General features: G+C 32.7%; 1 protein-coding gene across 5 annotated transcripts in view; it reads left to right on the top strand.

The window, feature by feature from the left end:
• Positions 1–25,839, top strand: part of LOC134543081 (sex determination protein fruitless-like) — a 107,383-nt gene that overhangs the window by 64,138 nt on the left and 17,406 nt on the right. For 3 of the 5 annotated variants that reach the window (XM_063387852.1, XM_063387851.1, XM_063387848.1), the window contains exon 5: positions 7,699–24,607. The exons of the other annotated variants lie outside the window; for them this stretch is intronic. In XM_063387852.1, the coding sequence (XP_063243922.1) occupies positions 7,699–7,991 (293 nt within the window). In that variant the 3' untranslated portion in view covers positions 7,992–24,607. Of the gene's footprint in view, positions 1–7,698; positions 24,608–25,839 lie in introns of those variants that run through there. 5 annotated transcript variants of the gene reach the window in all.

The following is a 25,839-nucleotide window of genomic DNA, read 5'->3' as shown; positions in this document are numbered from 1 at the left end:
TGAGTTAATGCAGTAATTTAAGTTTAATTTTCTCTTGGTGTGTTGAATAATTCTGGTAGTGTTGGTCAAATAATATTGGTAGGTACTGGTGTACCAGTTATAGTTGCATTATATTTTCCATACTGAAACAAAATGCTGATCAGAACTCAAAACTGTATTTTAGTAATATTTTGTACATTTACAATTAACATAAATGAAATTTATGAAGTACTATGAATAGAATGTAATTTTAATTAGTGTTTTTGATTCTGGAATTGCATAAAGAGTTTGTCAAAATAAAGTCTGCCCAGTTTTTACTTAATGTACCTAATCTTTCAGTAATTCTTCAAACTCATATTCTCTAAGATAAATATTAACTTGATTTTTTTTAGGGAGCATTTATTGTAATAGCATTGTATTGATTAAAAATTTTTTCAGATATAATTTTTTAATTATGCCACTCATATAGTTTCTTTTCAGATTTCGAAGTGATATATTTTAGTAGCAAGATTATTTTAAGCGCTAAATTTATGAGGTTTGAATATTTGAGTGAATTGTTTGGTAAACTATACACCCAGAAAATGCTAAACCATCTAATATTAACAGTTAACAATGAAGGTGTGCAGTAATTTCTTTGTAGTCCAGTTTAAGAACTTTGGCTGTTAAGTTACATCTATGATTTTTTATTTTATTGTGCAGTGACAATTTTTTCACTGGGATTCATACTCGTTAATTTTAATTAGACTCTTGAAATTGTTACATAATATTATATATTTAGTTATGTAAATATTGGAAACAAAGATTTTTTATGACTAAGATTTTTCTTAATTTTTTGCAGAGCCATATGAAAGGACATCAATTTCTTCGGCATTTACGAAACTTCAACTGGGGATGGTAATGTGTAAAATTTGTGGCAAGTTAGTGTATAATTATTACAATCATTATCAGGTGCACAACCCTGGAAGACATGTATGCACTATTTGCATGTGTGTGTTCACTCGTGTAGATAACCTAAAACGGCATTTAAAGGAGATTCACAAAACCTAGAGTATAGTAAATTTGCAGAACTTGTTTTAATACAAGATGCAGATTGGAATCATACAATGCCAGAACTCTTCTTTTTGAAATGGAATCAAGATATACATACTAAGCATATTAATGCAGGTGGCACATATTGAGAATGTTTTGCCATTGGGAATTATTACAAGCTAATTTTTGTTAAGGCATGTGTTATTTTCATGAATATATTTTAAAATTCCTAATTTCTTTTATATTTTGATTTGTTGATAAATTTTCAGAAAAATATAGTTTTTGAATCAGAATGAGAAGTGTGTATTATTTGAATAATATAACTAATGATACAGTTTTCAGTTCAGATCAGCACCTTAGTATATTAATTCAAGTAGAACTTTTTTTTTGTAATCTAAAATATTGTATGTAATACTTGTAAACATGGAATTATGTAGCAATAAATTATTTTTATGAAGTTGTTGTTTTTTTTATGCTGAAAAATGTTATTTTGATGTAAATAGATGTGGGAGATGGATTCATTATAGATTAATTAGGTTTCTGATTATTTATGACAGTATATTTATTTAATGGAGTGCTGATTGGATACTTTATAATTAGCAGAACTTGTTGAAACTTGATTTGCTGTTTAGGAAATCTAATTCTACCTTTGGTGTCATTTTAAGCAATTTGCATTCAGTTTTGGCAAAACGTGCTTATTTCTGTGTGGTTTTATTAGGGTTAAATATTATCTGTTTATGGAGCTACTATTTGCATTCATTTTCTTGATAACTTAGGCTGCATAGGCAACTACAGCAGCATTAATTGCCAGCACAGAATATTGTTAGAGCAATAAGTAGATTACCAAATCCTCTGTGTTTATTTGCATATATAACTGTACTATTTTAAGGATTAGAGGTCATGTTTTTTGCACTTATTCATCTTGTATCGTAATTCGTAATTCTAAATGTGAAATGCAGCATTACTGAAGTGGTTTTTGTCAGCTGACTGCACGAACATCCTCTCCATGCAGCTTGCGCTGTGGGGGCTTAAGTGAATGTTTGTGCGTATGGTAGGAAGTCCACCGTGAATCGTGAAAAATGGCAACATAAACTTTATTAAGTCTCTCAGACTATCGTAGACGCGTGTGCCTGTCCATTGAACAGCCGTGATTCGTCACTCAGTGTAGAGAAATGATACTGCAGAGTCAAGAGTGTAGTAATGTTGGACTGAAGGTGAAATGAATAAACCAGTTTGTGTTGATGGTGTTCTTTACACAGAATCCCCCTCTGAAAAATTAAAGGCAGCAATAAAACTGGAGATCTTATTGGTGGAGGACTTGCTAAACTTTTGAATCTATAACAGGGATTTATGATAAGTTTGAATCTGAATATATCTGGTACCTACTTTAATTGTCTACATGACCGTTAGTTGATGTCCAGGATACGTTGAACATCACCTATTTACTTTAATTATAAAGTGAAAACACATTGCTTCTGAGTAAATTTGACAGATGCACTTTGGAACTCTTTTCTAAAAGAATTAGTGGTAAATGTTAAAAATAACTGAAGACCAAATTATTTCCAAGGATGTTACACTAAGTGAAATTGTAGATGATGAACAGTTAAATTACTACTTCCCTTAAGGGCCCCGCCTGCCTGGGCACTCATTAATTTTGCGGAACTTCAGAAGAAACAACTCAATTTGAAAACTGCCCAAGATATCAGAGTGATGTCTGTTTTCGAAAAGCATTTTAAGAATGCGCTGAGGGTGGATGGGGTAGTTCTGTTTCCATTTTTTTTAAAAATGTATTTTATGGAGAGTGAAAGTGGCTAAAACGTGTGTTTTCTGAATAATTTTTAGGCATGAAACAAGTGGTACAGATTCTTGAAAGCACAAAAGGGCCTTGCATTACACTGTTATCTTCATTTCTCCGCCATCTAATGTTATGGTTACTGCTCAAATACCATAGTTGTCCTATGCACGATGAACAGACTGCACACCAGTTCAGAGCCTTGCACTTAGAGGAGAGAGAGAGCGCTAGAAGCACCAAAGAGCATTTCACGTATGAACATGCCTCTCTAACTCTGATAAACCCTGACTAGGAAGGCTTTGCAAGACACACAACAGTTGGAACATCTCTCCGTTCAGCTTTCACGCGTAATGAGAGACAGGACTATGTGCTGACTAAGCAGTGTCATCATCAGCAATGATAAATAACAAAATGAGGTTCACCATGCTCGTTTGTGTGGTAAATATGTTATCCCTAACAGATTGTTCATATTGCATTGCAGTGTTAATCTCGATATTGTTGACGTGTGAACTGTATGTATTACTTGTAGCTTCTGTTCGTAATCTCTGCAGTAAGTATGTAGGAGGGTTGCCTAGCATGAATGCATTGTGATTTCAAACTTCCTGCATGACAGTGGTGGTAGTTGCATATTATTGTTTTGAATAAGATGGTAATTTTTAATCATATATTTGCATTGTAAAGAAAACTAGTCATAATTAAAAACTTGAATTGATAATTTTATGTTAACAAGTTTTTACATTCACACAGGCTTGGGCTTTTTTTCTTATAAAATCATACGGCCTGTAAAGTAAAAATGCACTTTCCTTCTAAATTTTATAGATATTAGTTGACAGTATATGCAAGAGCAAAGGCTGGCCATCTCAGACAAGATACAAGGATTCAGAGAATCACTTGGTCATTACAACAAATACATGATTATTTGATTATTAAATTTTTATTACCTAATTGGTTTTAAGTTTTACTGAATTTATTATTTACCAAGATCATAATATAACTTAATTTTTTTTATGGAAGCTGTCGGTTTAATCTGTGTTTTGGTGTAAGTTTTACTTCTGTCATTCATTATGATCTCAAATGTATGTTGACCTCGGTTGCTGTGAATTCAAGGTAATCTTGAACATAAGACAACTTAAAATGTAAAACAGCCTGTTGTTATAACAAGGTTCAGCAGTTGTAACATTTTAGATTTATATGGGCAATATTTTGTACTAAATAAATTATTCTATGTGCTGATCTTTTTTCTTCTTTAAATTTTCCCCAGCTACAGCAGTTGAGTGGTTTAACATCTCTACCCCCACCATGGCAATCCAGGTTCGATTCCCGGACTTGGATTATTCATGAGTGGGGAAACTTGGTGGACATTGCCGCGAGTATGTGGTTGTTCTCCGGGCACTCCCGTTTTTCTCACTAATGCATTCCACAAGCACTCCTGTCACCCCTCATCTCTGACAACCTCAATGTTTAAAACAGGTTAAGCTGTAATCAATAAATTTTACCAGTTAATGTAGACTCTATCCGTCACATCCATCTGACCGCCATTCATTCATCTGTCAACTAGCAGACAGATTCAAAACAACTCTGCATGTTCATCATAATATTTTTCCACTTGGATGCTGAAACTGACAGAAGGCTGAAAGTTTTTAGAAAATATCTCTTGTAAAGGTGTATTACTTTGATCGTCATGTGTGCCAAGCACTTAAGAATCATTAAACTAATATTTTTTTCACCCTGATATTTATTAAAATATATTTTTGAGTTACCTTACATTATTAATCTCACTTCTGTATCTGTAAATTTTTATTTCAAATGTGAAACTTTAAAAACTGTTCAAACCAAGTTCAAAACAATATGGAAGCAACTAAACAAATAAACAATCTTAAAAAACATTTTAACATGGAAGCAATGCCTTGCAAACATTTCTGAGGTTATAATTTCATCTGTCCATCGAAAGACAAAGCTTGGCAGGGTTTTGACGAATGGATGCATGGAATTTTGCGGGCCATCTGACTGGCTGCAGGTCACGTGATCGATGGACAGACGGACGCGGCAAATCATTGCGAGTCCATCTTTAAGGAAAATGCCCTGGCTGTAAAAAGTAAGCGTGAGAAACACCAGCCTTGTAGCTGGTAGCAGACAGTATGCCTGGCGACGGGAACCAGAGTAGTGATATCATATTGGGTAGGCCGGATGTTTGCGAGATGCACCCTCAGGAGCCGAGGACGTGTGTCCAGTGTCTGTGGCAGACACCTTGTTGTTAGAGCCATCCCTTGAAGGCACAGAATTAACTCCTTGGCCCCCAAGACACATGCCTTACAGTAAATAATATTATTCATTGTAAACAGATAACCGACAGAAAATATCATAAAACATATTGTTTACCATGGTTTGTCCTTTTGATAACAACAAACATACAGAATATTTTTAAACAAATTTGTATTGAAACAATTGTAACGAAAATTAAAATGGTGGGGCGTGGTGTGTGGATTACTGACATAGTAGTTTCTTTAGTATCGTTTTGCAAAATTCTATCAAACTTTTCCATTATTTATTTTGTTTGTTATTACTGTTGAAATGCTGAGATGAGTGGACATCGTTGGAACATTTTTTACTTGTTAATCCAAGGAGTTTTGTGTTTAGCACATTTTTTAAGGTTTTTCTAGAGCATGCCTGATTTCTGAACTGCAAGATGATTCTTGTATTTCTAAACGGAGGCACTGGCTTACGCATAGCTAAAAGTTGTACACAATGTTTTATGCTCTCAGCTTCTAAACAGAAAAAAGACAGTAGCAGTACAAAGATAAAATGGTATCTTCAAGTAGTTAATGAATACAAGCCATTATATTGGTTCAACATGCATGTGTAAGATAGTATTTCTTGATAACAAATGAGTTGGTCAAATTTCTCGTGATTAGCTTTCTCTTGTCAGCATGCATGTGATGCTTAGTCAAATATTTAGTGTAATTTACAGGGTTGCTACTGCTTTAGAGCACAAGGAAATGTGAGAGAAAATTGAAATGGCAAGGTATTGCACCAATGCTGCCTATTTAAAAAAAAAAATGTTTATGTGCATGATGTCTGTTTTTATTGTTTTTTTTTTACAGACAAACCAATAAGCAGACGTCTTCAAAACAAATTAATACCAGTCGATGGGCGTTTAAAACCTCTTTTCACTAAAAATATCCTAACACCAAACACAGAATTAATTTTTATTTATTTCATTCAAAAAACTAGTGTTATACATATATTAGTTTATTTCATTAAGCAGACACATCTAGAATTAAGTGATAACTTTTAAAGGCGTTTAGGACTTTAATCACAAAAAAAAAATTAATAGAAATCTATGTATCATCCAACTTGCAGTGAGGTGTACATTAATTTTAATTTCTTTCTTGTGGTAAAATGAGTTTGTTATTATTAAAATATTGGTATCATAAGGTAATAAATAATATATGTTTCATAATAAAGTTTTTCTCTGCTAAGGTATATACAAATTGTCTAAAAAAATAATTAAGTGTAAACATTAAGCTTCTAATAAACTTTTGCAGAGATATGCAATCGTACATTTTTAGTGTTGCCGTGCTGGAAAAGCAGAGGGTGTATCACGGAAAGGTTAATTTAATTCATAATACACATTTGACAAATTAACTACCTCAACTGGACTCCAGAAAAAGCATGAATACAGACTAGATTTATGTAGCCTTAAAAGTAATGGAAAATTGTCCTTCATGTCTGGTGAGGAATATTTTAATTTCATGTTTTGTAACAACCCTCGTTTAGGCCAGCTTGACTTAATAGTTTGAATAGCATAATAGTAATATAAACCTATCATTAATATGCTGTTGAGTTTTTCATGAGATAGAAAAAAATTGAATTTATCCATGTTATAAAATTATTTGGAGAAAGTAATAATTTTCAGTATTTTTTTTTGTGTGGTCTTAGGCCACTAGAGTCTACACCATAGACAGTTATTTTGTGATTTCCACGTAGTTAATTTATATCAAATACAGGCTCATCGAGAATGATTGCCGGGATTATAAACTGTTATTTTAAAATAAGTACTTCATGGATATACACATTTGGCATCTTAAAATGTTCAGAAAAGTTATAAAAGTTCAGCCTCATGGCCACATGAAAACTTTGCTCTTTCTTTTAGGGATACGTTAAAATCACTGTGTAACATCCAACACCGTAACAAAAAAGGGTTGCAGAATTTTTTTAGATGCCAAATGTCCATTAAGTACTTCTTTTACAATAAAAGTTAAGAATCCTGGTAACATTCTCGATGATCCTGTATTATGTAAAATTAAGAAGAAACAATCCTGTTTTTTATCCATTTCATTACAAAGAAAATAATAAATATCAGAATTTTGTTTATGCTACAGATTTAACAAAATCTGATGCTTCATGTCTTTCAGTGTTTTAAAATAGTAAAAAAAATTTTCAAAACTTTTCAAAATATTTTTAACCTACAGCGGTTTGGATTCAGCAACATGTTTTCTATTCAGTTCTCTTCCTTTTTCACCCTTCTTTCCTTCGTAGTGTTTACCATTTGACAATACTGTAGACTTTGTGTTTTCTTCCTCTGGCTTTAGTTAGCATACAATACTTTTAGATGTTATAATCTATATTATGCATTACTTTTTTTTAAATATGATTTTGTTTAGTTTTTACCTATATAATTTTCTGTTTGGCCAGAACTTAATGTTAATACACTCCAAGTTACTTGTTTATTTTTCAATATGATTTGAAAATGTATTGCATGTTTTTTTTTTTCTAGATTGCTGTATGTAAAATAGTTTTTCCTCTAGTTTTATTTTACACCAGGAATGTGTTTTTTTTTCCTTTTGACCTTTTCAGTGTGTCTTGAGTTTCACACCTTCTTTCTTTCCTTTTTGCAGGCTCAAAAGCATGGCACATGAGGCTAACATTTGACAAGCTGCCTGGGTTCTCCAATTTGCATCGATGCAAGCTTTGCGGCAAAGTCGTTACGCACATTCGCAACCACTATCACGTACACTTCCCCGGGCGTTTCGAGTGCCCGCTCTGTCGAGCCACCTACACCCGCAGCGACAACCTCCGCACCCACTGTCGTTTCAAACACCCGCTCTTCAACCCCTACACCAGAAAGTTCGACTCAGAGTCCCTGGACCTGAAAACGGTTTCTCTGAACAACAACGAAAAGACCTCATGATCGTCAGCTGAATACTTAAACCACTACTTGTGGTCCTTGATGGTGTCAAGGTTCATGTTTTACTCCGGTTTGTGCAACCAGTACAATTAGTTCGTCTCGCTGTCCAAGTAGGTTCATCATTTTAAAATTAACCAAATCAGCAACGTGTTTGAGTTATGTGTACGTATTTTCCTTTTGATTTAATTGTACTATGAGCTTAACATTAAGACTTAACATTTCTTCGGGTGCATATTACTGTATAGATGATGCCTTATTGTAAACATTTGGAAAAAGACATACAGTGCAATCAACTAGCTAGATTTTGCATATCATACTAGTTGAGAAGTTTGGTTATTTTCAAATTAAAAAAAAAAGATCTTTAGAACAATTTCTTACATTGGTTATGTATGCTAAATTTTTTTGCAACATTAATATTGTTAGATTTTGTAAAAGATGAAATCACTTAATTTGTTTATCTGTTTAGTATGTATGTATTCGAAAACTTTTTTTATTTATTGGTACCAAATATTTATATATTCTTTATATGTTTATGATAATAGTCTTACCAAAGTGGTACATTTTGAAAACAAAAACAGAAGTTATTTTAATTGTTTGTTGTACGCTTGTATATAACTCGCAGGCCGAGAGTTAGTTGATGTTGAATGAAGATGGAAGGCATTTTACTGCCTTTCATGAAACAATTGATAAGATTTTTATAGTTTGTTATATTTGTAAGATTTATGTGGAAATTTTAAGTATGGGTGTGAATGATAATTTTATTGTTTAGGGTTGTGAAGTTAGTTGGGCACATCTGTTTGTAACATATTCACATCGTAGTATCTTAAACAGTGCATTTTTGGCCGCTATTATAATTTCTTCTTATTCGGTTGTTGGTGATGGACGGACATATTTCAGGTTAAATCTTCTTGAAACAATATTTGCTAAGCAAGCTTTAAATGATTTTGGTGCATTTATGGATGGAAACCTTTCTAAAAAGTTCACTCAAAAGTTAAGGTTAAAAAAAAATTACTGGATATCTTTGAGTAAAACATTTTTACAAAAAAGACATTTTTTAACGAAAAACTCGGTTTAATTTCATGACTGCTTTGCAATGTGCATTACTTAAACTTATTAAAGATATTTGAGTCTGGCTAAAAAATGAATATATAAATACGTATACAAAGTAGCGTGAAAAATTTTGTAAAATTAAATTATACGAATTAAAAGGGAATGTAATTATGAAGTCATGTTGGTGGTTATAACTGTGATAAGAGTAGTTTTTCTGATTACAGTATAATTTTTTTACAATGCTTTTAAATTGTGTCTAATCAATTTCTCATAATTTACTAAGGTTTCGGGAGAGCTGAAAAATGCTCATCATTTTCCCTTGTAGAATGTATTCTGTTTGCCGGTATTACAAATCAGTATTTGTGTAGAATATGATTTCAACAGTTCTGTGCAACTTCCAAAAAAAAAAACCTTTCAAATCATCTATGTTAAATGTGAAAAAAGTACAATATTTAGTATTTCATCTGTTTTGTTGTAATGAAATTTACTGCACTTTTCATTTGCAGATACTGTTCTGTTGATTTTGCTGTTATTTTTCTAGTCTTTTTATAGTGTTTTTCATTTGTTTACAACAATCTTATTATCTTTGTATATCAAAGTTTTGATACTGTCTATGTCATGATTGTACAGAAAAAAAAGTGTTGTTATTTGTACATAAGTTTTACTTTATAAACAGTGCGACAAATTTGCACCAAGAGACATCAGGAAAAAGTATTATACTTTCTAGCTTAGAGGTAGTGATCTTGCATTCTACACTTCATTTTCCAGATGAAGAAATATTTTGGCTGGTGAACAAAAAAGTGCAGTGACTTTAAGACTATGTTTATTAAAACTTTGACTAGACTTTCTGGACAGTTCAAAACTGGTGGTCAGATTGCGATGAACCGGCCAAAGAATCACTACCTCTATCCCAATCCTGGTAATTTTCACTGTTCAGTCTTATGAGAGTATTTTTTCAACCATACCATCTGGATCTGAGTGGAAGAATGCCCAGCAGCTGTTTTTAAGTAGGCAGGATATATCTGTAGTCATGTAATAGACTGTACGTATTGCACACAAAGGAAAATTGGCTGTGAATTCTAGCTTTTATGTAGAATTCGCCAGTTGCAAACCTCTATTTTTACTTGTCAGATTTGAGTATCGTGTAAATGTTTTAAAATCTTTGTAATTTGGCTTAGTGTAAGGTAAAGTCTGTACAACTTCCATAATGTGTTTTAAACAAGTACAGATGCAGTTAATGAAATTACTTGTAGTGTTCTAGGATTTAAAAAAAATATATTATTGTTAATACAATATAATATTCAAATTGGTTTTATTTAATGTATATAAGATAAGGGTGTATTAATTAATTTTATCAGCATTTATTTTCACTTAAGCTCTAATTTATTTTTATACTAAATTTAATATATGCTGTCATATATTAATACATAGTTTGGTGCTTAGTGTTGTTCTACTTACTTTAAAAATATAGAAGTTGATATTGTATGTGGTTAGAGGTTTTTATTTGGTTTATTGTGTTGTTTACATGTTATGTTGTAACAAATTTTGGAGTAATGATTTTAATACTTATTGTTTTCTAAGGTTTGGCAAATTATTTATGTATTACAATATATATGTATTTAATGTAGATATGGTTGAATTATTTTGAGTGCATTATCAGGGTTTATAAAAATTAAGATATTAGGATATTACTATTGAGTGTGTTTTAAACATGTTGCTGTTGAAAGTTTTTTAAATATAAAATTTGTGATGTGGTAAGTGGATTAAATGTTCAGCATATCATAGGTGAAGCTACAGGAGCCATTGTGGATGGTACTCCCCTTAGAGCAACTGGAGATCAGATGACATTAATATTTTTCAACTTACAATATTAGGGGTGTGCTTTACAACTTTTGTTAAGGTTTCTTTTAGCTTGTAACAAGACTATAACTTTGCAAAAACATTATATTTCAACACGTGTAGTAATGCATCAAGCTTTACAGAGAGAGCATGTAGAGAAAGGCCCAGCTGATATGTTGATCTAGTCAGTATGAACATGAATGACACTTAGGAACTTAGGTGGTTAGATAGCCAGTGTGAGTGTTACTGAAAAACTCCAAAGGTGAAAAGGTGAAATGACATGTAGCGGTAAATATGAGGCAGTTCTATGCCAAAAGACCTAATATTTTGTGCTAGGGATTCCACTATCTTGTTGTACTTGCATCCCACTGCTCTGATGCTGTAAGTCTGTCGTCTGTCCAGAAAGCATTATATGTGTTTGGATTATTTTGAAATTGAATTTTGTGTAAGGCATAGCACATATGTAGAACAGGTTAAATTAGACAAGAAAGAATAATTCATTGCTGTTTCAACACAAGTGGTAGGCTGAGCATGTAAAATACTCTGGATCAACGTAGTTATGTAGCTGTAACTTCAGTTAACATACCTTGCACTCGCTTTTCAAGATATCTGACAGGTGAAGCCACACATTACTGACGTAGGAGTTAAGTGCTGCCAAGTACTCCCGTATGGAAGTGTCGACCATGTATGTATCTCCTACCGAGTTCTGCTGTGAAGACACTGCTACATAAATTAAATGTACTTACTGCTTATTAATTAGTTTATTTATATATATGATTCATTCCCAAATACAGCTTGGTTTTATTTCATTATAAAGTTTTTAAAACTACACGCAGATGATACAAAACATTCAGCATCTGCTGTGAACGCCATAGCCTATAAAATTGTTGTCCAAATGAATTTATGTTATAATTGTAAAATGTTAAAACTTTTAACATTACTGTACACTCTTCTCAATAACAGTTTCGATGACTGTGCCTATACACAAGAAACGCTTGCATTCTCTAAAGTTTAATATTAAGATTCTAGTTTGGATCTACAGTGTTATACAGTGTTATACAGCAAGGCAGTGGAATCTACATTGTAAAATTAAATGTTTATACTTCATTGTTATTTTTTTATTTAAGAAAAAAAATTAAGTATAAAAATAGTTTTTTCAAAATTTGTTTTTAATATTTCAAATTTATTTCAAGTTATTAATTTCAGTAAATTATAATAAATAATAAAAAAATATATAACTTTTAATAAATAAAAATTTTATTTTAAGGAAATTCTCGAAGACATCACATAGAATGAGAACACCCAAATTCAAGCTAGGGGAGTTTTTTCTTCTTTTCTTTCAAGAAGCGGTTAGGGAATGTGTCAAAAGATAAGTTCGATCAGGGTTTTTCCAGTCTAGGTATGTAGTGTACAAACAGTCCACAATGGCATACAGCCGTTCTGCAAGTGTGATGTATATGTTGAAAGTTGCACTTTGCTTCCTAGATCATTGTTCCATCGGCCAACACAACTGCGATCCACGCGTGTCCTCCCGCTTTCGCGCCGTAGCAAGAGCCACTTGAAACATTGAAACAATAATCTGCAGTAACTTTTTCATACTTTTTAGTGTACAGCGGTGTTATTCTCCTCACAATGCACAGTGTGTTTTAGTTTGACAGCGATAGTGTGGAATGTGGCTGATTCTTATCCAGGAGTTTTTTTTTACTTGTAAAGCCATGTCTCAGCCTATAGTGGGGTCTCCAGGTAAGGCAGACACGTACTCAGAAATAATTGTGGAATTTTACATGTTTTGAGGTCTAGCCTGCAAGCTATGAGAACTTTTAACATTATGTTGTTAGTGTGGCCCTTGTAAATAATAGTCGTGGTTTATACTTCTCTATAAAAGAAAAATAGTTTTGAAAATGAGTATCAAAACCAATCTTCACTGACTTGATGAATAATTAAATACATGTCTAGCTTTGCCTATGCAGCATATTGCACTGTTGTTAAATTGTTCTCATGTGCGCACACATTCTATTCATGACCGTGTTTGCACCACATTAAAGATACATTTAATAATCATTACTGTACATTACCACCCCTAAAAAAACTAGTGTTATTTCACAAAATTGAAAAAAAAGATCGTGCTTTTTTTCTATAGATTGTTTTAGTAAAATGGTAGTAGGTTGAATTCTTTTGGAATTGTTATATTATTACTATAAGTTTTGGTGAAGTTTAAAGTATGGAAATGTGTGTAGTTATGAACAACATTTTTAACATCTGCATTTGTTGATAAGTTTTCTGAGTGTACCTGATACAGTTGGTTATTTTTGTTGTCACATCCACAAGTTCAGCCAGCCTTTTTTTTATTGTTTCGTGTAAGTAAAAATGTTAATTTATTTGAAGCTTCTAATAATTATTGGCTTACTTAGACATTTAATTCATATTGTAATGAGTATACATACCTAATATTTGATACAGTTACAGGCATATATAAAAAAAAAATGATGTGAATTTTTGCATAATGCTGTCATGTTTTGGTGTAATTTACGTTGCAGCTTTAAGTCGTTCATGAATTACGTACTGTGAGCTATCAAGAAACTAGCTAGGACTTGTGTATGTGCATTATGTTTATTCACTTGCTATGTACTTTGCGTAATTAAAGTTAACTGGCGTTCAGTGCAATTATATATGAATGTGAGAGGAATATGTTTTAGTCGATACACTTAATATCATGTAATTGGCCACTTAATGATGTGATAACGTTGATGTTGAGATGGGTGCTGATGTAGTGCAATACTAGTAGAGTAACGAGATATTTTAATATTATATACTGTTGTGTTTCTTTTTATAAGAAAGTAAAATAATTTATATAAAGTAGAAGAAATGGAATATTGGTAAATGTTTAAATAAATGTTTTTGATATCCATGTTTAAGCTGTTTATAAATACTATATTATACTAAAAATACTGTGTATTACATATTTGTAAATATTTAAAAAAAATATTGGCATGTGTATAAGTGATATTTTTTAATAGCTGCAGGTGGGAAATTAGAATGTTTGCTTACAAAGATAAATTGGAACCAGGCAACATTAAAAAAAATTACTTAAAATTTGATTTTTATTTATTAAGTGACATCAGTCTGTAACATTCTACTTCGAGAATTATTTTTTCTGACTTGTTTCATGTAATTTCTTTTTTTTTCTGTATTAATTTTATTTAATTTTGAAATCTTCATAGTAATGTAGGTTAACATCCTTCATAAGCTTCAATATTACTATCATTTTTTGCTAATAATACCATTTAAAATATAATTTTTATTTGTTTGGATATTTATCAGAAAAGTAAATGTTAGGCTAATGTCATTAGAAGGTGGAACAACTATGCAGAATAATTATGCAGTGAAATTCCAGTTTTCAATTAAGTTTTTTATTCTTATATTTTGTGATAAAATTGGTGTGCTTTAGTTTGTAAACTTACTTTCTCAGTTGAACAACACAATTTTTCAGTTAAAAAAACCATTAATAAAATACATTGAAATTTGCTTGTCCTGCATGAATATGTTTTCAAAATAATTTTTAATACATTTTAATTTTTCTGTATTTTTATTGTATGGTTTGACAATTAATTATTTTCCTGGAATAGTTTTAATTTGTGTTGATCCAGAATATTCCAAATATTTTTAACATCACATAATGTAAATTAATTGTGAGGTATGAATCGTGCAAACATTTCTGAATTTAGTTTGTGGGTATATTTTCCATTAAGTTTTTGTTGTACATGTATTTGATATAACAGAAAATAGTTAATTACAAATGTTACAAGGAATTATTATTTTTTTTCCAAATATATTTCATAAAATTAAATTAGGGCAATAGGCACTCCTCGAGGCATGGAATTTGTATTTATTCATTTACCTAAGCACATCCCTAAGTACGTAGTTGCTATTGGCCAATTTAAAGCCTGTGTTACAATGCTTTTAGCAACATTAAAAAATGTAATCTCAATATGTAAGTTTGTTTGTGTTGATGTCACTTCAAACATTTTTAACAAGGGACCAAATGCTGGCAAGCATAAAGCAACAACAGTGTTGTATGGTTGAATCCCCATGTAATGTTTGCATTTGTAACTTTTCTTTATTTATGAGTTATAGTGTGATGATAATCCTTTCTTAATTTTTTCAATTTGTACAAAACATAAAATTGTGGGTAGTGGTTGGGGGTGGAGTAGGGATTCTTATTTAACAGAATTTGAGAATCATGATTTTTTTATGTGTTCAGTGAATGTACAAATTTGTTTGACTGTTTCAGTTTGGGTTCCATAATGCTTGCAGTACATATTTAAAGAAATGAAAAAAAAAGTCATATTTATTATTTACTTTTTTTTGTTTGCTTGAGATGATATTACTTACTATGCAGTTTTGCATGCTGTTTTAGTTTTTGCATACAGTGTACTTTATGGTTATTCATTCTTAGAATTTTAATTTACTTGTTGTTGAACCTGTACCTGTTGTCAGAGTGTGCATGATTGGAATGTGTGACTTGTCTTGGCATGGACGCTCATTTTCGTGCTGTTGTTTATATGGTGAAAAAAATGGTGGAGGGGGGGTATATTTTGAACAATTGGGCATGAATGCAGACATGTAATTCCATGGCGATTTGTGGCATTCAGAGAGATAACACTTAAAAAAAAAAACACATTCGTAGCTTGTGTGCAAGTGAGATTTCTTTAAAGAAATTATATCTTTTATTGTCCTATTAGTTGACTTCCAAAAGTCAAGTCCTGTGCTTCAGCAGTAGTTTATAATTTAGAGATTATTTTTGTCATAGATTTCATAATATATTCTTCCTGTCACCCTAGGAGTCCGTGTGCATTTGTAATGTTTTGCCTAAATTTAATAATACTTTGCTTTGTGGATATTCTTAAATCAATTTTTTTTCCTATAATGATGTTTTATCACAAAATTTTAGAAAACATTTTTGACTTAATAACTTGAACTGATAATTGGCCATTGTCTTAAGCTTGTGTTACATATACTTTTTTAAAACACACTGTCATATGCAGAGCTGTTACAACAGGGAGGAGAGGGTGCCCTATTCCCCCTCCGCCGTAAATAAAACCTGAAGTGATGAAGTATGTCTCCTCCCCCACCCCTTTTTTTAATCCCAACATTTATATTTACATTAATTAAATATTTTTCCACAATTAACTTTTTAGGTTGTAATGAAACACGTGTTCATTAAATGGCTGCTACTCGTGACAGTTTTTGAGCACAAATTTTCAAAACGTTTGGAAGCGAGGGGAAAAATGCACAGAACTGGCTTGTCTCACCCAACTCTACCCTCATTCGTGCCCTTGGCAGCACACGCCCCTTCCCTGATTATTTTGTTTTGCGCTCCACACCCTACAGTGGAGGCGCGGGCGAGCAAAGTAAGTAGCTATAATATACTTGGAATTTCAAAACCATTTACCAGTACCTTGCTAACACGAGTTTTAATATTAGTTTAGGCACAGCCTATTATGTAAAATCCAATTGTTTCCTGGTAATTTCAAATTTTTTCATGAAGTGTGACATGTAAGAATGGATGTAGGTAGTTTAAAAATCTTCAATTTTTTCTTATTTCCCTTTAAAAAATACTTCTCAGATATGTATGATCACTTTATGCATCATTAATGTATAGTCATGGGATATATAATTTCAGAAATATGTAAATAAAACAACAAAACACAAATCACCTCGTCCATTAAGGAAAAAAAATAATTTTACGAGACTGTTGTTTGATAAATCCATTGTATCTTTGCAAACATTTGCTATATCAATCTCCACTTGATATCAAAAGATAAAACAATTTATTTTCACCCCCTCTGGCCTAAATCTCACTTGTGTTTATATTAGTCATCGTACTACAGCCAACAAGTTTATTTTATTAGTTTTTGTGACGATAATCAAGCATACACAGTCAAGCTATGTGGGAATCAGGATACTTAGGTAGTTGCTCAAAAATGTATGTTAAAAAGCCATTCCTTGAAGTGTTTGCTCAAGTCAGTAAATCAGAAAAATACAATCATTTTTCAGTAAAAATCCAATGAATTTGGTATACCATGAGACTTGCTCTTTGATTCGTTACACTGACGATAAAACAAGCTGGGTGTGTTTATTACAAGTTGAAGTGAATCCATTTGTGTGTGATGGGTTGTAACTTCTGTACTGAGGAAAACTTTACACTTAACAAATTTCAGTACATTGTTAAGTACAATGCAGTAAATACTAGTACAGTACAGTCCAGGTAATCTGAACTCTAGAATCCTCGCTGTGTTTCTTTTCAGTCAAAAGTTTGTGTCTTCCCCTAGTTGTCCAAAATAGCATTATAATTTTGAAATTTTACTGTATTCATTAGTTTCTGCCTCTAGGATTGCTATAACTACAAGTTGCGTGTTTTTGCTGTGGTAATAGGTCTGAGTTCCTCACATTGTCCTACAGCAATATAAGTTTTTTTCTGTACGACAACCTGCATGATTTGATAACCCGCAAATGTGACATGCAAGAAGATACAAGCCTAAAGGGTGTCTAATGCTTTTTCACTAAATTTTGCTAAGATATTTTGACCAACAAAAAAAAGTATGTAAAAAGGTAAATATTTCAATACGAAAAGTAATATATCGGGAGATTAGGTTTTGCTGGTGGTTTGTTTTTAGTTTAATACTCATTCCTAATTTAGTTAATGTTTGAAAACTAGTACAATTTTTTTGGGAGTTACAGCTACCACCTAACATTTGTAATAATACTCTTGAGGATGAGCATGGTATTTGTGCAATATCCATAGTTAAAAGAGGCCATTTGTTTTCAATTAATCATGCCCCTTCGTGTGAGGCAAGCAAATGTATTATGTATATTTATAATTTATTACAGTTGTCCCTCGATAATCCAACAGGTAAGGGACCAGGGGCGTGTCGGATTACCGAAAATGTTGTATTATCAAAGATGTTTTTTTCTCAATGCTTTTGAACACAATGAAGTTAACAAAAAGTATCAAACAGTATAAGTACATTTAATTTATTAAAACTAGGCTATGAAATGACGGTATGTATAAGTTTTTAAAAGAAATACGGAAAGAAAGTAAAGTAAAATGTACAGTACATATGTAAAAAAAAGTACATACTACATACTACATACTACATATTTACACATTAAAAAAGTCTGTGATTTTCTTCTGCTTCATCTTACGCAGGTAGTCCATCATTGCTTGTTCTTGAATCCCTTTTAACATCAAAATGTTTGATAAATCTAACTCTCTCTCTCCTTGCACCAACGAAGCAAAGTTTTGGTTGCCGATAACGCTTCATCACATCTGATAGTGAAGTTTTTCTCGGGCACTGCCTCCTCGATCACTTTGTCATCTACTGTCGTGACTTCCTGGATTATTTCTGCGTCTGTCACATCAGTAGCAAGGTTGTCTTCAATAATCCATGTCTTGAACTCTTCAATTGATGCTGGCGCAAGTTCCACTTCGTTACAAATTTCAAGTGCAGCATCCAAAATAGATTCAGAATCATTGGATGCAGAGTTGCATGTTGCAAGATGTGGGTTATTAGGCCAAATATTCTTCCAAGATTTTATCAGGGTTGTGCTTTTTAGTTGCTGCCAAGCAAATGCGGCATTCAAAATTGCATCCTTAATGTTGAATTATTTCAAAATTGTTGCAATGTCATCATTAGGTTGACTGACAACATTCATTAAAAGGCGCTTTTTGTAATGTGCCTAGAGAGTCTTTATGACGTTTTGGTCCATTGGCTGGATCAAAGCGGTCGTGTTGGCAAGTACATTACCTCAATGTACCCATTGGCAGTTTTAACTTTTAATTCATCCTTGTCAGGGTGTCCGGGTGTGTTTTCAAGCAACAGAAGGGCTTTCACTGGTAACTTCTTATTTTTTAAATCTTGCTTAACTTGTGGGACAAAGCTGTTAGTGTACCAATCATGAAAAACTTCTTTGGTGACCCATGCACGGCTTTGAGCCATGTAGGTTACTGGTAGAGATTCGACCTTTACTTTTTTCAACGTACGTGGTTTTTTTGATTTACCAACAACAAGCAGTTTTAACTTATGAGTTCCTGACGCATTCGCACATACCATCAGGGTGATTCGTTCTTTTTGTAATTTTCTCCCAGAAAATTTTTTTCCCTCTTCAGTAACAAATGTTTTTGTTGGTAGCTGACGCTAATTTAAGCCGGTTTCATCGACATTATAAATTTGTTCAGGAACTAGGCCAAGTTCATTGATTTTTACGTCCAACTTTCCGATGAATTCCTGGATTTCAGACTCGTTAGCGGACACTTTTTCGCCACTCATCTGCATAAATCTTATACCATGACGTTTCTTTAAGTTTTCAAACCACCCGTGACTAGCGCGAAAGTCAGTTTTCTTTGTTATTACTTGGTAAAAAAGCTGGGCTTTTTGTTTCAAAATGTCTCCTGAAATAGGTGCATTCCGGTTCCGTTGCTGTTTGAACCAAATAAAAAGAGCGTCATCGACCTTGGGCGGGTAACTCGCTAGTTCTAAGAGTTTTTCTGTTCATGGGTTCATCTTCAACAGACTTCATGAATTTTTCAATTTTTTCCCTATTTTTCACAATATCGTAGACAGAACGTCGTCCAATGTCATACACTTTAGATATTGCACTCGGAGTTTCTCCACGATCTATTCGTTTAATAATTTCCCATTTTTCAGATAAATTTAATGTATTATGTTTACGTTTCACACTTGTGCTTGCCATTTCTAAACTGTCACTACACGCACAATGCAAACAGTAAATACAGTCAGCAGTAGTAATACTGAACGTCCGATCTACACTTCAACTGCGCACTTACTGATCTGTCCCCGCGAAATAAGTGTACAGAGCGGAAGGGGGGGGGGGAGATTCATGTCGCTGCAGGCTTGTATTGTTTCCACAATAAACAGCTGGTAAAATTGCTGGCGGCGTGTAGGACTACTGAGTACGTTGGATTAAAAAGTGTCGGATTATCGAGGGACAACTGTACTTACATCACAAAAACCATTATTTTTTACATTTTTCATTATTGTTTTCCCAACATCGTACAGTTATTCTCTTTCAGTTAGTCACATTTCACGGCATATGTTCAGTTCACAATTTAACTTTTTTTTTACCAAGTACATGATGGGCTGCAAAGAGTGACATAGAAACATTCACTGATGTTATATAGTCTGTATTGGAATTCACTGCATGTGATGGTCATGGGCCGTGCATTTATAATGTTTCGGAGTGTATTTAGTTTATTATGAGTTTTGCATGTGTGGAGGTAATTTATATTAAAGTGTGATACTAAATGAACAATTTTCCTAGGAAATTTTGTGTTTATTTCACTTTCTTCACAGTTGCTAGTCAGTTTTGAATTTCTTGTTTTAGTGTTCAACTGAACACTAAGATAATAAAATTTTCAGGCAAATTGGGCAATAGTTTACTTTTCACCTACATTGAAAGTTTTTCAAAGTTCATATCATTGAGTTTATCCAGAATATAAAAATAAGCATACAATTCAGAACAAAGCTATTTCCTCCATATGCAAGCACAATAATTAATTATGGACCTGTCCCAATGGAATTTTTGATGCCAAATTCCATATTTGACTGCAGACAAGAAATTACATTGTGTGTAATATGAACGTGATTTTTTCAACATTAAATACTGTTCCGCCAGCCTCATCAAATCACTTTCCCTATGTCAGAATTTGTTCCGTTGTTGATATTGAAAACCTGTTGATGCAGTATCAGTTTCAGAGACATTGTGTGTCAAAGTTTGATCAAAATGTTAACATCTCCCGTGCTTGTCCCTGCAGTGGTGTACCCAATTTAATACGAGATTTAAATTCTGAAGTAGAAGCCATTCCGTAAATTGGATCATGTAACTCGGTCTGTGTGAGACTGATGTTATCAGCTAGCAGAAAGCTGTGTGGACTACCCCCTCCATTTCCGTGATCGCCCGGTGACAGTGGGGTCTGCGTAGGTTCTTATGCCTCTTGTTGCGTTATATAATATTTCTGTACATTCTTTTATTTCAGAACTCAGTTGGTATACCAAATGTTCTAAAAAATTTTGTGAACACTTAAATTTTGTGTGTTGTGTCTATCAATAGTGGAATTAAGATACCGCAAAATTATTGCCTTTGTTTCGTAAGACTTCCTTTTAAAGAAATCCTTTATAACAAACATATAAAAACTCAGTCCTTTCAGTTTTGTTGTATAGAGGTTTTACTGTTTCGAACATTACTGTTGCTAGTGCAGGAACACTGGGCTGAAGTGAAATGAACTGAACAAGGCTCTGCTCAGAACTGACCTACGGTGTGGACTCACAGGTCTACACCTCTAAAGTAGGCTGCGCTGTTGCATGCGTGCACTTTTCGCACTTAAGTATCACAGTTAGTTTTGGGGTTCGACGATAAAGTTCTGAGAAATAATTGAACTATTGAAACAATTTTTTTAAGTTAAAATATACATATGCAGTAGTTTATTACTAATCCAAATATATTAGGGCGGAGACCTGTTCGGATTATTATATTTTTTGGATTTGCCAAATAATTGCTGTAATGCAACAGCATATAGTAAAATACATCTCTGTAAGCGTTAAGTTGTCACAGCCCATCAAAATTTTTACAAGCACAAAATCACAAAACATGTTAATAATTGGGTCAAGATGTAAAATAATTTCAAAAATACATAAGAAATAACTTTTTAAAATTCTTAATTTCATGCTAAACTGTTCCAATTAGACTGGTTTTGTATTAGCGGACGCCCACTGTAGTTAAACTGATTGAATAGTTTAGTAAACCAAGCAAACCTATTAAAATGTGCATGAGATCAAAACTATTAATTCAAAATCAACATTTTTTTTAGCTTTAAGCAATGTGTTACACTAAGTTTGGCTACACTGTCAGTTGGGCAGGTTATATACACATACAAGTTTTGAATTAGCAGCCTGCAAGTTATAATATGTAGATAAATGGATTCGCTGAAATTTGTGTTAAAACACGCTTTTAAATCTATATAAGACAATGGTCAATTTTTATAATTCATAAATATTTGGTCTTTATTAAAGAACTAAAGAATATTTTCATGAACTTATTTAAAGAAGTGATGAATTTAAAGAGTAAGGAGCAGTGTTTTTTAAGTATATAATGTTGAAATAATTCTAGGTATTTATCTGTGTTTTTATATTCTGGTAGCAAAATAAAGTGGAGGAAACAATGTGATATGAGTGTGCATAGAATTTTACATAGCAAAATTTTATGCAGTTTGTGTGTGACAAAATTGGAAAACTTTTAAAAATGTTCTGCAAGTATTTAACAACAATTTTGCTTTAATGTTGTTTTGTTTTTGATAAAGAGCATGTTCAACCAAGAGTTTTTTTTATAGTTACAGAACTTAATAATCTTTCATTTCTAATGCCAAAAATGCAATTGAAGGCTATATTTGTGTCCACAAAAACATTTCCTTAACTATAATGTCCACATGTTGGATATCTTAGCTAATAGTAACTGTCTGTATTCTGGATAACCCTGGAATTTTTTGTGTTTAATGGAATATTGTATGCGATCTTCATGTTGCATGCTGCATTTATTCATGTCTGAGCTAGATACTTGTGACAGACATACTTACTTTGCTTATGATAAATTTTTGGAAATTAATACACCACCACAATTGTAATTTATTTCTCTAATTTTTCACTACCTCATACCTGAAATACAAATATTTATACTTAAATGTTTAAAACATTTGTAATTTACTTGTTTAAAAATTATCACCACATTTCCATTCGTAGATTGTACTATTTGTTTTATTGCAAAAGTTAATCACTGCTAAGTTTGTATGTTATTCATAGATTCTTTTATTTCATATAAGTTAAGTTTGTACCAAAACAGATTCTTTAATAGTTTGTTAAGCAGTGGATGTTATTGTATCCTTTTGATTTTTGTAACATTGGATTGAAATAAATAGGTATATGATCCAAAATCAAAGGTTTTATTTTGTCACTTCAGATTCTTGTACAAGTTAATATATTTTGCCATCAGAGTCTGTAGTTCAGCAATTAGCAATCATTAACTACAATCAAAATCACTAATAAAATTTGTAGAACATTTAATTATGTAAGTAGTGCATAATTTTTATTTTCTATCATTTTCAATTTTCCCATCTACTCATTGTAAACAGAAATTTTTTTTTCCAGTCGGTTGGTTTGTTGTTTACTAAATTTTAGATGTTCAGAATTCTAGACAGGAAAATAATTTTCCATCTCAATCTGTGTGTGAAAACATTTTCTAAAATAAAATGTGACAGAATGGTGACGTGGTAAATGTGTTTATTAACGTAACCTAAATATGTGATTGTTTTTTCACTTTTTACATTAAAGCATTATTACTTAGTAAAGTTAACCATATATTATTGAGTACCACTGGATAGGGTAAGAATACTGTCCTCAAATAAATGTTACACTTTCACTTGACTTTTTCTTTGATACTTGAATGGGCTAAGTAGCGTGCGTGTAGTTGGTAGCAGTTATATGATTGCTCCAAGATCTTATAAGGTCTATGTACGTGGCTAAAATTTTTTCTATTAAGTATTTCATATAGGGTACACTGTTTTACACAAAACTTCTGAATATATTCATAGTTTTCGCACAAAAAAAAATTCAGGCTATGCAGGCTGCCTACTTTACTTACTTATTTAATGACCAAAATGGGTATCTTCACACTGCTGTATCTTAAAACCTTTCAACTCAGTATCTATAAAACCACCAAAGATATGTTCATTAAACATTGTTACACACTTTCTGAAAAGACTGTATGCCCCACGGGCTGCCTTTTGACTGGGAACTTCATGCATGTGATGGTTTTGCCCCTGGGGCTTTTTTTGCAGCTGTAAAGAAAATAGCAATGGTACCTTATAATTTCAGGTAGATGGGCACCATAATGCAGTGCTACAGAAGTATTTTTTCTTTGAGGCGGGTGGCGAGACTAGTTGTGACCAAGGATGGATCTAGCCTCTGTTTCTCTTGGGGCAGAACTTGTGATAAGTGCCCTCTTTCCCCCACCCCCCTCAAAAAAAAAATAAAAAACTATAAATGTACCAGGCATAATTGGTTTTGCATGCCGTGCAAACACACTAGAAACTGAGACTGAGAACTAAAGATCTCCATTGAAAAAATGATTGTTGATAATGGGTAAAATCAAAATAAGGGTAGATATTGGATGATTGTTTTTTTATGTTCACCTTTTAATTCACACTTTTTTGTAATCCACAAAACTTTGGATGGCTCGTCCTGCATCCCCTGTAACCCAACGCCCGTGGGCAAGCTGCCCCTCCTCCCCCCTCACCATTCAAACTAGGTAGTAATTGGATAGCAAAACAAATTGTAGCTGTATGAAGGCTGATCTATAAATAAAAATGACTGTTTGTTTATTTGTCTCCCATTCATCCAATTGCGATGAAACTTTGGTGAGTTGTTCCATGTGTATGCCCGTGAAGGTTTCTGAGTTAGTACAACCATTTTACAATAGGTGGTATGCAAATTGTTTCAACAAATGTGTGTATTTCATATATTCATATAGTTGAGCAGCAGTTTGTGTACGTTTGGTGTTTTTGGTGTATGAGTGCGCACACATTACAGAATTCTAAATGAATCAAATGCAAACAGCAAACAATTCACAAAATTGAATTGAATCAAATACAAACAGCGACATTTCAGGTTGTGTTTAACATATTATACAATAGGTGGCGTGTCAGTCATTTCAACAAATGTGTGTATTTCATATAGTTTAATGGCAGTTTGTGTGTTTTCATTGTATGTACACATGCATGACAGAATTGAATTGAATTAAATATAAAAGAAAGATATATAATAGATAAATAGGGGTAGAGAGAGAGAGAAAAAAAAAATATAGAGATATATGTATAGAGGTAGAGAGATAGAGATTAAATGCATTGTTTATATGTACGAACTTCAAAAAATTTAAAAAAAAAAAATTTAATGGGACATTGCAACATATGCCGGGCATTAGCTAGTAGTGAATATATTCAAAATGCATAGTTATTATGTATTCTGTAACATGCGTGCACACACACACATAATTTGAAGTGAACAAATTGTTCATTAATTGTTTGTGGTTGTGCATACCAACACTATCATTTGTTTTGTCTTATGAGAAGAGTAGCAATCTTTTTCGTATATTCTGCTAAATGAACCACCTACTTCGGATGACTTGGTGGGTTGTTCTCTTTTACGTCGGCGTGTATTATTTCGCGGGTGCCTTGCAGCTCGCACGTGATCACGACGGCCCCAGTCCCCAGTTCCTCAAGTTGCCAAAGACGAGCCCGTCCCCCCCACTCCTACACATTTGCCGTGCGCGCGCAACAGGCCAGCCACCTTCGGGTGCACAGGGTGGTCTGTTGGGTCCCGCCCCCTCCCGCGTCCAGGTTTTAAAACAAAGAAATAACAAAGCACGTAGCAACTTGGCTACGTAAGGTCACACACAGATCATTTTTGAAAGATTATTGTAATCCTAAGCAGAAGTAATTTCCTCCCCATTATAATTTTTTTTTACAAGTAGTCTGTATTTACCGGTTTGCACACTTGTTACTGTACGTATTATGTCTTTCATACGAACTTGACACGTGTGTTTCATTTACTGAATAACATTTAATGTTTATGTATGTATGTATGACTTATTTTAATGAAATCAACAAGCGATTGACAAAGAATAAAGAACAATTTAAAAAAAAAATGAAAAAAAAAATGTTCAGTATTCATTTCTCAAGTAAAATCATTGCTTAAAATTGTGTGTAAATGTTGGAGTTCTACTATTTCCTGAGATTTCAGCATGACAATAAATTTTCTATTAAATTCAGTTATTAAGGAAACATAATCATAAAAATGATATAATGATCACACCAGGCCTGCGAACCTGCAGTGCA

The sequence above is a fragment of the Bacillus rossius genome, assembly GCF_032445375.1.
Source record: "Bacillus rossius redtenbacheri isolate Brsri chromosome 9 unlocalized genomic scaffold, Brsri_v3 Brsri_v3_scf9_2, whole genome shotgun sequence".
NCBI lineage: Eukaryota > Metazoa > Arthropoda > Insecta > Phasmatodea > Bacillidae > Bacillus > Bacillus rossius.
This window is presented reverse-complemented; position numbering and strand designations above follow the sequence as displayed.